The sequence below is a fragment of the Toxotes jaculatrix genome, chromosome 12, assembly GCF_017976425.1.
Source record: "Toxotes jaculatrix isolate fToxJac2 chromosome 12, fToxJac2.pri, whole genome shotgun sequence".
In the NCBI taxonomy this organism is placed as follows: domain Eukaryota; kingdom Metazoa; phylum Chordata; class Actinopteri; family Toxotidae; genus Toxotes; species Toxotes jaculatrix.
Window position 1 is genome coordinate 14,717,785 of NC_054405.1, and position 12,594 is coordinate 14,730,378.

At 40.1% G+C, this 12,594-nt stretch overlaps 1 protein-coding gene across 1 annotated transcript; it reads left to right on the forward strand.

The window, feature by feature from the left end:
- Positions 1–4,002: 4,002 nt before the first annotated feature.
- psmg1 (proteasome (prosome, macropain) assembly chaperone 1) lies at positions 4,003–11,764 on the forward strand. The gene is made up of 7 exons (XM_041052329.1): positions 4,003–4,195; positions 5,115–5,218; positions 6,671–6,816; positions 8,525–8,587; positions 8,971–9,169; positions 10,229–10,359; positions 11,577–11,764. Exons 1-7 carry the CDS (start codon positions 4,074–4,076, stop codon positions 11,652–11,654), a joined length of 843 nt encoding a protein of 280 aa, XP_040908263.1. The 5' UTR covers positions 4,003–4,073; the 3' UTR covers positions 11,655–11,764.
- The last annotated feature ends 830 nt before the right edge of the window (positions 11,765–12,594 follow it).

The following is a 12,594-nucleotide window of genomic DNA, read 5'->3' on the forward strand; positions in this document are numbered from 1 at the left end:
ATATTTAATAAAACCTCAAATTTCTATAAAAATCCTTTCCTGCTCGCTGACGTTATATCGATCTTTTCTTCAGCTGGTGGATGGTACATCATCAGCGGTTCACCTTTTCCACCCACCTCAAGGCACTATGAGCATCATCAGAGCCCTGCTTCCATTTTCACTCAAGTTCATATGAATAAAGCCCACACCTTGTTCAGAAGTGATCTCAACAACAGTTGATGAACAATTCTGTTCCTAAGCAACTGATCCTCTCTGTGTGGGGTTTGCATGTTCTCTGCGTGTCTGCGTGGGATTCCTCCAGGCGCTCCGCTTTCCTCCCACAAACCACAGACAAGCAGCCTGAGCTGGAGTGAACATTTTAAATTTGCCCCCTATGTGTAAATGTGACTGTTTGTAGGTGGTCTGATAGAGTGGGTGGATGGCCACAGGTATGTGTGTGAAAGGCTCTATCCCTCTTATCCCTCTGTGACTAATATGAATATGGAAATAAATGTTGGACATTTTCGTAACCACCCTTCCAGTTTTCATGCATCTGTATTTCAGGAAGTGAGGGCCAGTTTAAGCAAGGTTTATACTCTTTCCGAACTGCTTGTTGGATGTTCAGATAGCTTTGGAAACTCCCCACGCCAACCCATACCTTTCTGACTCTGGATAAGAGGTGTTTGTGTCCCCTTAAGAGCTTCTAAATTCTACCCCCCCCAAAAAAGTCTAAAGCTCTGATACTAGCCCCTGGAGGCTGCAGCATCTATTACACTCCACAATAACTAAATGTTCTTTGGAGAGACACTCTGACTCTGCTGAGACCTTTAGATCAAAACTTGAAACTCCTCTTTTTGCCTTGAAATTTAGTTAGTTGCTTATTCTTTCTTCTTTGGGCCCTTGTACCTTTTACCATTATGCTTCCTCCTGGTATTTAAATGTAGATACAATGGATGAAAACATTAAAACTATGGGGAACAAGGGAGCAACAATGGCCATTTTAGAAGAAGGGAGAAACAAATTAAAATCTAAAGTATTTTTGTAAGTACCAGCAGGATACAACACTGGGTAACAAAACAGAAATGAACTGTTAAAAATAGTGTTAAAACCTTGTTCTAATTGTGTAATTAAAGGAGAGAACAGCCACACGTTATATTACAGCCCACACACCTTATTCCAAATCATACAGTGAAGTAGCTGACATGAAAATAAATCCTTGTAGTGTGGGTGTAATTGAGCTACCCTCTTTAATATTGTATTTTCTCCTACACACCTCATTAACCTTTGTTAATGAGTAAAACTACAGCGTGCTTTTTACGTTACACAGTACTGCTTAGGCAGATTATGTGTGGCTGTTCTCCCCTTTAATTACACAATAAGAATATAATTGTATATATATATATATATATATAGTATTAAAAACTGAACATAAAAATACATAAACAGTTAAGTGGGCCCTCTAGCACTTAATTCCTAAATTTAATTCCTGGACAATCTCTGTAAAAGACTTTTGTCAGTTGAGGGAAGGGGGCAAGATGTGGACGAGGAGACAGGGTTGACTGCCACTGCTGTATGTCTGCAGCTCCTATAAATCTATGTAAGCCATGTGCATTTGTTTTGTAACATCAATATGAAAAGGTTTATCAAAATAAAGCCTGTTGACATGTATTGCAGTATTTCTGATATTTCTGTAATTATATAAGGTGCTAAATGTTAATTGGTGAATGTGATCAGTTAAGGTTAAAGACATCATGAAACACAAATTAAATTTTGTACTAATTGTTTGTACTGTTCATCTTGTGGTTTGGTTCAATATATCAAAAAAGATCTCTTCATATATGAAAATCCTTCCCTTTTCTGCAGATGTCATGCAGGAGGGAAAAGCAATTTGTACTCGATTTGCTTTCAAATTTAAAAACAGCATGTGCAAATTACTAATCCGTGCCCTTGAATTACCTAATTTGTGCACATGATTTAAGAGATGGGGCGTGCGTGATGGGATAAATCATATGAGAGGAGGAGGTGGAGGTGGAGGGAAAGGAGTGGGGGGGTGTGGGCTGCCTTTTTGTAATTGAACCACTGCCCATTAAAATGTCTGTGCACGTCCCTGCCAACCAGCGTGGCAGTCTGGCCAGTAGGAGGGATCTACTGCTCTTGACCAAAGTGTAGGGCAGACGGACAGATGGAGAGAGTGCCCATCACGATCCTCAGGCCTCGCTGCTGCTGGGACAAAGAAAAGACAGACAGGCTCATTCTAAATGTTTTCCTCTGAGAGTCTTGTCCTGTTCCCTTTTTAATGGTCACTGGTGTGGTGACATTCCCTGTTTGTCCTGTTGTTGACATTCCTCTCTTGTTGTCTTGAGCCTGGAGACTTTCTCTCCCACTCTTTCTCCCTCTCTTCCTCTCTCCACTATCAATTATACTAACAGCAGCCTGAAGCTTCCTCCTAGCATGTTGCTCCATTTTCTGACAGGAAACCTTTCTGCTGTTACTTTATGGCCTCCTGTTACATTATTGCACTGCACTGGTAATAGAGCTTACTCTCTATTCTACTCCAGGCTTTGCCCTGCAATCCAATTTGTCTTTCCAACACTAGGCATTTTCTGGTGACAATGAAGTATGTTTATGGCCATGCTGATGTCATCACATTTCTGTTTGTCCCTCATCTCCCAGGGCACAGCTTACAGGAAAAAATGAATTATACAACACAATAGAAAGGATGGATGTTTTGCAGTCAACTTGAGGCTAATTTGCCCTAACATGACTTGGTTTATATTTCCACATATTTATTGAACTGGAGATGATCTGCCAGACCCCTTTAGAAATCATATTTTCTTGCTTTCTTTTCTTTTTTTTTTTTCCACTTGTGTTAATTATGTATTACCAGTAAGAAGCTGGTGGAGTCACATGGTGTGCCAAGTTTACCCTTGATTGGCACGAGGTTCAGAAATAGCACATCAAGCATCCCTACACTAATTGTTAGTCATACTTAAGCCCCTATGCATTGTAACCACGCACAATGTGAATACACTAGAGAGTCACAGCCTTAAATCATTCATTGATTTAAGTGAACAGCTCAGGCAGAACTATGTTGGACAGGCAGTACTCATGCGTGCAGCCTTGGGCTTTGAGCTTCCCACCGGGACCATGTGAAGCGACTGGTGTTGCACTTCTCTGCATGCGTGGAGAGTGTGTTTGCTCTGCTCAACTGGAGGTATTTCTGTGCATTTGAAATATTTAGTCAGATCTCAGTTTTTTGAATTTTTTATCATGGTGAAAATTATGCTTAAAGGATAGGGTCACTTTTCAAGTCTATCATATGTACATTGGAATTATTATTGATTGCTGTAATCATTCCACCTGTTCATACATGGCCTGAAAGACCCTGTCCCTGTAGGATTCCACTGTAAGTGATGGAGGACAAAATCCACAGTCCCTGCTCTGTGTAAAAGTGCCTTTAAAGGTTCAGCAGAAGGTAATGAGAAGCTTCAGCAGTAAAAAGACTCTAATTTTAGAATTGCAAATGGGGATTACAGGACCAGTTTGGATAGGAGGAACATTTGCAGTGACTGTCAACGGTTACTATCACATAGGCATGTGAATATTGTTGACAGACATAAACATATCCTTTAATATAATATAAAGAGTGATTCAGATTGTTCTTTTAGTTTAGTTGGAGGATATTTACAAGCTGCATCACAAAGACCTTTGACCATGTGCCAAATTTAGATAGATTTTTCTAATAGTGGGTCAAATGACTATGTGTAATGTGAGAGCGGTCTCTCTTTCTATATTTATATAAATCTACCAAGCTCACACACATTATATGTGTCTCTTGTGTATCTTTTTCTGTTTTGTCCGTCTTTTCTTATTTAATTAGTAGTTCCTTACTTTACCTTTTAGCCTCTGGGGAACAGCAAAATCTTATCTCAGATTTGTGGAAAAGATGTATTTATTGTGAAGTATTTCGGTGCTGGATTGCGGCTTTTATTTCGATAGGGTTGTCGCTGCCGGCGGAAGTGGCGGATGTATGTCATGTCTGTAGGTCTGAATCACTAGCTAAACTTTCGCTTTTGCCTGGAAACACAGTGATCATGGCGACGTTTTTCGGTGAAGTTTTAACGTCGTATTCTCGGGCCGTGGAAGAAGAAGATGACGAGGACCTCGATGAAAACGAAGAAGATGAACAAATCCGCAGAGAGCTGGAGGAAAAGAGGTAAATAACGTTAGCCAGCTAGCATATAGATACTGGAAGCGATATGTCAGAAAGCATGGAAGTATTAAAGTAGATAATGCAGGCAATAACTACCAGTGAAATAAACATGTGAATTATATTTTAGTGGTGAATTTGTATGTGGCTCCCATCCACACATTTTTAAAACTTTTTTTGTACCACATGCCATACCTTCATATACATCTGTCGGCTCTGAGCAGCCAACATGACACATGAAATTTAACTGACAATGCTAACTGGCTAGTAGCGGTAATAACACTAACCCACACTACACTTGCCTCTTTGGAGCCTTTTCCGGTATAAACCCCAACCTTGACGGGACTAGTATTCCTCGTGAGGACCACAGCCTGGTTCTAATAAGGCAAAGAGACCTCTTTTCTGAGGTCCTCTTTAAGGTTAGGATAGAGTGAGGCATGAACTGGTTATGGTTAGGGTTAGGGTGTTTACAATGAATGAAAGTCAATGCAATGGGCTAACAAGGATAGCTGTGCAAACTTGACCTCTGAACTGAAAACAAATGGTAAAGCTGGAGGGATTAATTGGCAGGGAGGAGGTGAGTGAGGCAAGAAAAACCACTGAAGAGTATTAATTTTAGCAGTCAAATATTGTGTTGATTAAAATATAAGAAAAGATCAATATTCAGAGCAATATTCAGTTAAAAGTCTTAGTTGAAATCTGCTGGAGAGATCACCATGGAAATACTTGATGTAAGGAACTAATAGTGATTACTTGGTTCTCTGCACTGCTCATTTTGTACCAAAGCCCTGCTGCTTTTCTGTCTTTCCCCTTAACTGCAGGCGCTTGGATTCCAGGTGGAGCTCAATAAAAATCTTCATTTTTTAGTTGTGCAACATTTCCCAAAACTTTTCCTCCTTCTCTAACCCATATCACTATTCATCAGGGAGGTTCATCTGCACTGGAGCCCTGAAGTCTCCGAATTTCTGAGGTCCGGAAACAAATTGCAGTGTTCAGACTTCATCCTCGCTGTGGGACACAACGCTGCTAGTAAGTGGCTACATTGTCTGTGAAGAGTCCTTCTAACCAGCACACTCAGTATTATTACAGATCAAATGAAACTTTAATGATCCCTGTGTGGAAATTGGAACATAGATGAGTCAAGTGATGATACTTGGTGTGTAAGTCCTGGGCTGGACTAAGTGCTAAGTCTAGCCTTGTGATAAAGATTTACAGTTGTTGCACCTCTCATCTAAAACTACGACTTGGCACAGCTACACCGCCGTAGATTCTGACACATTCTGCTGAAGTGACAGTTGCCTTGCTATTCACATTGCTGTGTTTACAAACTGACATATGCTGGTGCAACAACAAAGAGATTAAAAATGACTGCTGAGCCGAAGAAATGGAAAATTAAAGTACTCAGACTGTGAAACAAGAATATAGACAAGAATATTTTAGTTAGCAAACAAAACAATGCCAAAGAAAAAAAAAAACGACCTCTGACAGATAACAGCAGAAGTCAGTGAAGTAAAGGGTGGATTAGAAAATCAGGTAGTTGACAAAGTGAACACAAAGTGGAAATACCTTCTTCAGGGAGCCAGGAGAGTCTCTAGTCTGCTCAAAGCCACCCCAGCGGGTGGGGGACTCCTCCTTAAATCTCACCTTAAAGCACTGTCATCAGGGATGTGCTTGGAGATGACTCGTCAGCTTTCAGCAGGTAAGAGGTTGTGACATTAGTGCCAGCTATTTAGGCCAAATGGAAGAAGAGCAAGTTGAAGCTTAAGAGAATTCAAGTTTTTCTTCCACATCAAATGCAAATTCATCAGACACCAGTCAGGAAGGTACCACAGTCTCTTAAAAACAGCAGGCTAGTAAAAAGTAATAGGCTAGTACAAAACCCGTTTCCACTGGTTGTACAGAGTACACAAATTTATGAAGCAAGTTTTATTTCAATGAATCTGCATCTCTCGCAGAGAATCCCAACCCACTTCAGCACCGTGGACAGCTCAGAAAAACATGGCAACTGTACCTTCTTGCAAGACAAGAGACCAGGGTCTCCAAAGTGTGTTACAGGATAAAGAAATTATGAGAGTGGAGATGGAGATGGAGAAATCATGGCTGGAAGAATCTTGAGCTCAAGAAACAGAGACTTGCCCTAGAAATCCAGCTGTTAGAGGGAAGGGCCAGCTACACAACTGAGCATAACAGCGTTTATGAATGATTATTTAATCCTATACATTTAAATAAATATAAATAGGAATAGGTTAAACAAACAAGATATCACATGTAAATTGTGGTGGGCATATCTCTCAACAACAGTGTCAGCTTGATGTTTGTGCTTGATGTCAAACACAGTAAACAGTCATTCATCAAAACATAAAAGTAGAATAATATCACCACGTCAAATGAGTAACCTGTGCCAAGAAAATAAAAAAATCACAAATCAGAAAAAGTCACAGCTGAGCTGTTGCTGAATACTGAGCAGATCTGTCTTCACAGGGTTTCTGTCAGTGTACGTTCTCACCTCTGCTAACTGGGACACAGTGGGCCATGCGTCAGTGTGGAATGAGAGGAGCCGGGCTGTGACTGGGCAAACCAGCGAGGAGTCAGCATGTGTTTTCTACAGAAACAAGGAAAACCCATCAGTGAGTGACACACTGAGCAAAATAGCTGCTAACATCACTGCAAAATGCGTCTGCTATTTCATTATTCCATCAGAAAGCACCGGGCTGTTGTAAAGTCAGTACTCATTTGGTTAAACGAGTTTGCTCCTGTTCACCTGAAAACCCAAACTCTTATATATTAAGATTAAATTATATAAACATAAACATGTGACAGATTAAAGGAAAAAGCTGAATGAATTGGTGGAGAAATATAAGGAATTCAGACTGACAGTGGAAATGAATGACAGAAACAATAAGTTTGTTGAAGCCATTTATATGACTACATCAATCAAACACTATTTTTTACTGAAGTCTGCTGCATCTCATTTTATAAATGGTCACATCATATGTAACTGATGTCATACAGAGGTGTTTGCACAGTAAAACATTTCAAGAATAAAACACAAAACCCCACTTCAGCTCTAAAAGTTGGAAAGTAGGCCATGACACACAGGATTAATGAGCCCTGGTAATCCGCTGTCTCTTCCATAAGCTGTCAGAGTTTTAACCGACCAGTCTGATGTGTGCAGACGTGTATGCGGTTATTTTCTGTCAGCCTGGCGTCATTTGCACATGGTTTAATCAAGATGAACATAGTGAACAGCCGTGTGTGATAGCACTGTGCTGCTGTGGACGCTTCAGATTTATCACACATCTCTTCTCCTGCTGCCTGCAGTAGATTTAATGAGCTGGAGGACACGACTTTCATACAGTGTAAAGCAGCTGTGGACAACAGGATACTGTAACAGTCACCCATTCATTTGTAGATTACTGATTTACTGAATTCATGTTATCATAATAACATCATCGTGTTCATAATATATAATAATAATATTCATTTTGAGGCTGATATAAATGCACCTAGAGGTTAGCGAGTGTGTTGGCAGTGGACAGTAGAGAGGTGACTGAAAATGAAGGGGGGTATGTATGGTACGGAGCCGCAGTGATTAGTCAATTCAGTTGATCGAAAGAAAATGAACAGTCATTTTGATAATGGATTTATCATTTTAAGTCAAGCAGAAATGCCAAACATTTGCTGCATCCAGGTTCTCAAATCCAAGAATTTTCTCCTTTTCTGTCTTACATCATAGTAAATTTAATATCTTAGGACTGTTGGCAAGACAAAATAAGACATCTGAGGACATCACCTTGTGCTCTTGGATATTGTAATGGGCATTTTTCGTTGTTTTTTTATGTTAAATAGAACAAACAATGAACCTAGGCCTCACTAGTTGGAGAGAGTTTAATTAAAATAGTTTATTTATACATATAGTTATTATTCCGTAGTTCTGGTGCATTTTTTCCAAGTGATTAGTTTACCCTTGTTGACAGACTCACACAGTTTTCACCAAAATACAACATCTCTCTATGCGCCAACCTCATTTGAATGAAAATCCCACCTGTTTGAGGCTCTCCTGCTTTTAGCGCTGCAGTACACTACCTGAAAATACCACACAGACAGGCAAAGTGAATGTCAAGCTCAAGAAAAAAAACAAACTGTTGGAGCAATGCTCGAGCCTTTCATGACCCTCATGAAAACAGAGCTCTGTGTGTGGCTTCTTTTTTTGGTTTGTTATCCATCAGTGCAGCAGTCGTTCCTGTCTTTGAGTTACACTACACAGACAGACAGGAGAATGTGTTTGATCCTCAAATGCTGAGTAAAATGTCTCTTTGATTTCTTTCCCTGAAGGTTTTGATATGCCAAGTGATTTGCTACATTGCAGAGGATCAGCTTTTTCAGTGGACAGAAAAGGTACGTTTATACAAAATAAATCAGTTGGATGGCGCTGTGATTGAATTATGTTTTTATGAGGAGAAGTTTAGGTTGTTAGTGTCGCTGACAGACAGACAAACTAATTAATCTACTTTACTGTCAGCAACCTAATGCTCTGTCGTTACTTGTACACTCAGGGGCTTCTTTATTAGGCATGGAGAGTCTGTAAGGTGTGTTGAATCCTGTTCTTAGGGCAAAGAAAGGTGTACCTAAAACAGTGGCGACTGAGTTTGCAGTAGTTACCTGCCTACTGGCCCACTTCAGGCACTCTTTGCCACATAGATTACAGATCAAACATGCAGGCATTCTTTAGAGTGATCAACATAGTAAAGGCTGACTATGTGTCTCTGTGTCTCTTCTAGGTGTTTGACTGTCTGCAGCACAGAGAGCTGAATGTGACTGTGCTGTCAGATAGCTCTGTGGCTGATTACAAGGCAGCAGATTATTTGTGCACTAGCTCTGCTCCCTTCCTACGCTCTCTCCACACTGCTAATTTCAGTGGTCAGCCTGTCTGCCAGTCGCTGGAGCAGCCCAACATAATTACTGGACTTCCAGCTGCAGGTACTACTGTTGTATACATTCGGTTTCACTAATGGAGGTGTCTCGACTTCTCAATCTCACATTACCTGGGGGTCCTTTTGGGGGTTTTCTCTTTTCCTTTTTTCCTCTATCACACACGCAAACACACACAGAACACTATAGACACTTCAAAGCTGCACATCTAATTTGTCATGCTGCTGTGTGCAGTTGCATATGTGGTCTACATAGTATGGAAAAACATAAGTTTGTACCAAGCACAATCACAAACTTATCTTCCTAATGAATTTAATAATAAGATAAAATAATGCAGCTGCCTGTTATTTCAGATCTTTCTAATTTTCAGACAGAATTAAACCTAAGTAAACTAGCTAGTGTTCAGAAGAAAAAGTGACCAGTTTAGCTCAGATTTAATTAGATGTTAAGTTGGTACCTGATATTACTCAATAATATTAAACTGATATGATCAATGATTCATCAGTTTGAGTTGAATTTATGCTAACAATGACAAAATTCTGGCAAGTTTAACATCAGACTGACTCTGCACTGTATCCGGTTAGAGTTAGCTTCACGGACCAGACAGACTGAGCTTTTAAGGTGATAAACTTATCGCCTTAACAACATTATAGTGTGCTTAAAAGTTTTAAACACATAATCTTCACTATAAATCCAGCTTTAGCCAGGTTTGATTTTCTTCTTTCCCTGTTGGTGTGTCCTTGAGCGAGACACCGAGCCGAACCCCAAATTGCTACTGATGTGTGTATGTGGGGAAAAACTGTAAGTGGCTTTGGACGAAAGCATCTGCCAACTGAATGAAATGTAGCAGCATTAGGCTCCTCTCCACTCGCTGCGAACACATAGTCTTGCATCCTGATTTGGTCATTTTAGTATTGGTGCACTTAAGGACATTGACAGTCCAAACAAACAGATGCATCATCAGAATAAAGAAGTTGAACCTTGGTCGCTGAGGACTGACGGGTTACACGCCTCATGTCAAACTGTCCAGTCTTCATCGATTCTCATTTTGTCATTGTGTAGTGGTCGTGTAACCTTTCATCCTTCTTTTTTGTGCTGTTTCATCAGTACTGAACCACTGCCAGGTCCACCGCATCTCCACTGTTGTTTACCAGTGTTACAGTGATGTCATGGGCCCTGACTCTGTCACCATGGAGACCTACAAGCCGGCACTAAGCAAACTTGGAAAGTCCGTACAGGTGAGCTGCTTTGTTGAAAGGTCAGAGTGGTCGGAAATGAAGGAGAGAGCAGATGCTCATTTAAAGTTTGACAGATATCGAAAGTGAATGAAAGATGCACACAGTGGCCAACATCTTTAAAGAACTGGCAGCACTGAGTTGCACTTCTAGCTGAACTGCAGGCGATGACGTTACTGCAGGTTCTGACAGCTGATGGGTATAAGATGAGCTGCTTGTTCCAGAAGTATTTTTCCCTGTTCTGTTTTTCCACTTCATGTTTATCTTTAAACAATGTCCTTTATTTTACCAAAGACAGAAACACAAATTATTTTCTCTGTCAGTTTGAAATGGTGGACAGTTTTAAATACCACAGTACCCATGAGTCACGGTCCAGTGCAGTGAAGAATCCAGTCGGAGGGGGCATTCAAAACAGCAGCAAATTCAGATCACTTCATTGTCCAATTTGTGAAGAACATATTCTGCTTCAGTTGCTGGATTAACCCAAAATGAACCCAGGACTCAGATTGTTTTCATTTTTCTCAGCAGATGTATTTTTATGGTCCACTTGCCATAAGCAGTGAAATGAATGTTTCTTGGCACCTTGGGAGTCACAGTTAAACTTCTCCCATGAAGTTTGTACCTCTGACTTTTTATCAAGCACCCAGATATTTCAAATGCACTTTACTGCGAGTTGATCATAGTGATCGAGTTCTCCAACAGTGAGTCATGTCACGTTGACTGGGGGGAAAATGGCCATTCATTCATCTACTTTTACTTTCACATCAGAGCTTGAGGTGTGGCTAGAATTGCAACAAGCTTTTCCACTAATCGTTTGCCATGCCCATTTCCCCTCTGCACTTGATATTTCTTAGCAGCTTGGGAGTCACGAGTGGCCACTTAATGAGCGAGAAGTTATGGCCTGGGGAGGAAATGGCTTTCTTAGCAAATGAGGCAACTTGTAATCAGATGAGTTAGAAGGGTTTAAAACACAAAAATACAATTTAGAACTAAATCTGTTGGTATCTATTGATGCACGCTCTTGCAGCCACCCAACGTATACGGGTCAGTAAATGCATCTTGCCTTTACATCACAGTCCACTTCCACCGTCTAATATGTTGATGGGGAAGTGATTGTGATCTTAATGTGGCCTTAAATCACTGTTACAACGTACCTGATGTGTTTCCCTGCTATTCTGATTTTGAACATTTTAATCCCCTGCATCTCTTTCTCTCCTCAGCTGGATTCATCTCCGAGCACAGACGTCCTCCGCAAGTTTGTCAAACCCACCGACATTCAGAGTAATCTTTATATCTGAAAATGAGCATGTTGCACACTGAGCGGTGAAATTTATTTCTATTTTCCTGTGGTAAAGTACTGTCATTTTTTAAATAAAGAAATTAATTAAACAAAGCTGTTGTTTGTCACTGGTTTAATGATTTACTTACTGTTGTCCTGTCATTAATAAGGCATTACATTATTTTCTAAAGTGAAGGCAGTTACAATTGGCATGTACCATTTTGCTGTTCTGATTTGTGGTTTACAAATTTATGAATGAATCAAATTCATATTGAGAGGGAACTTCAGTGTGCATGCATCATACATACCTCTGTAAAACTTTCCCCTCTTCTCCCCACAGATTTTTCCTTCCAAAATACCAGATTAACAAGTTGTCACGTGAGTTAATGAACAAGAACACACACAGATATTCTAAAATGGTTCATGCTGGGCAAAAATAGTTGCAATGAAATATTGTACCATCTGTTTACATTCCGCTGATTTCTGAGAAAAAGATGTACTTTTGTTTTCTGTGGACGGCAGTGTCGGCCCACCACTTTGGTGTACTGGATGGATTGCTATGAAATTCAGTACTGATGTTCCTGGTCCCGTCATGATAAACTGTATCAACTTTGACAATCCTGACTTTTCACGTAGCTCCACCAACAGATCAAAATTTTGAAATTTGGTTTAAGATTAAATACCTTCAAAATAAACTTTAATGTATTTATTTTACCATGTCCTTCACTCAGGAAGATACTTCTTTGCCAGACTAACATCTTGTCACCTAAGTGACAGAAATCTGTTGATATTACATATTCTTCTTACTGTCAACAGATCAATAAGCTGATTCTGCTAAAGAGTACTGTCTGTGTTGGCCAAGAACTGATATATTTTATTCCTCTGTGCTGTAGAGCTCTGTTGTCGTCCACAAGCTGTTAAAAACACATCAGTGAGACACACCATTATATTGGCTGACA

Excerpts from the sequence above, each read along its gene's own strand:
- psmg1 (XM_041052329.1), top strand. The coding sequence starts at position 4,074 with ATGGCGACGTTTTTCGGTGAAGTTTTAACGTCGTATTCTCGGGCCGTG. Across the intron at positions 6,817-8,524 it reads GAAACAAGGAAAACCCATCA|GTTTTGATATGCCAAGTGAT; the intron begins GTGAGTGACACA and ends CTTTCCCTGAAG. Across the intron at positions 10,360-11,576 it reads AACTTGGAAAGTCCGTACAG|CTGGATTCATCTCCGAGCAC; the intron begins GTGAGCTGCTTT and ends TTCTCTCCTCAG.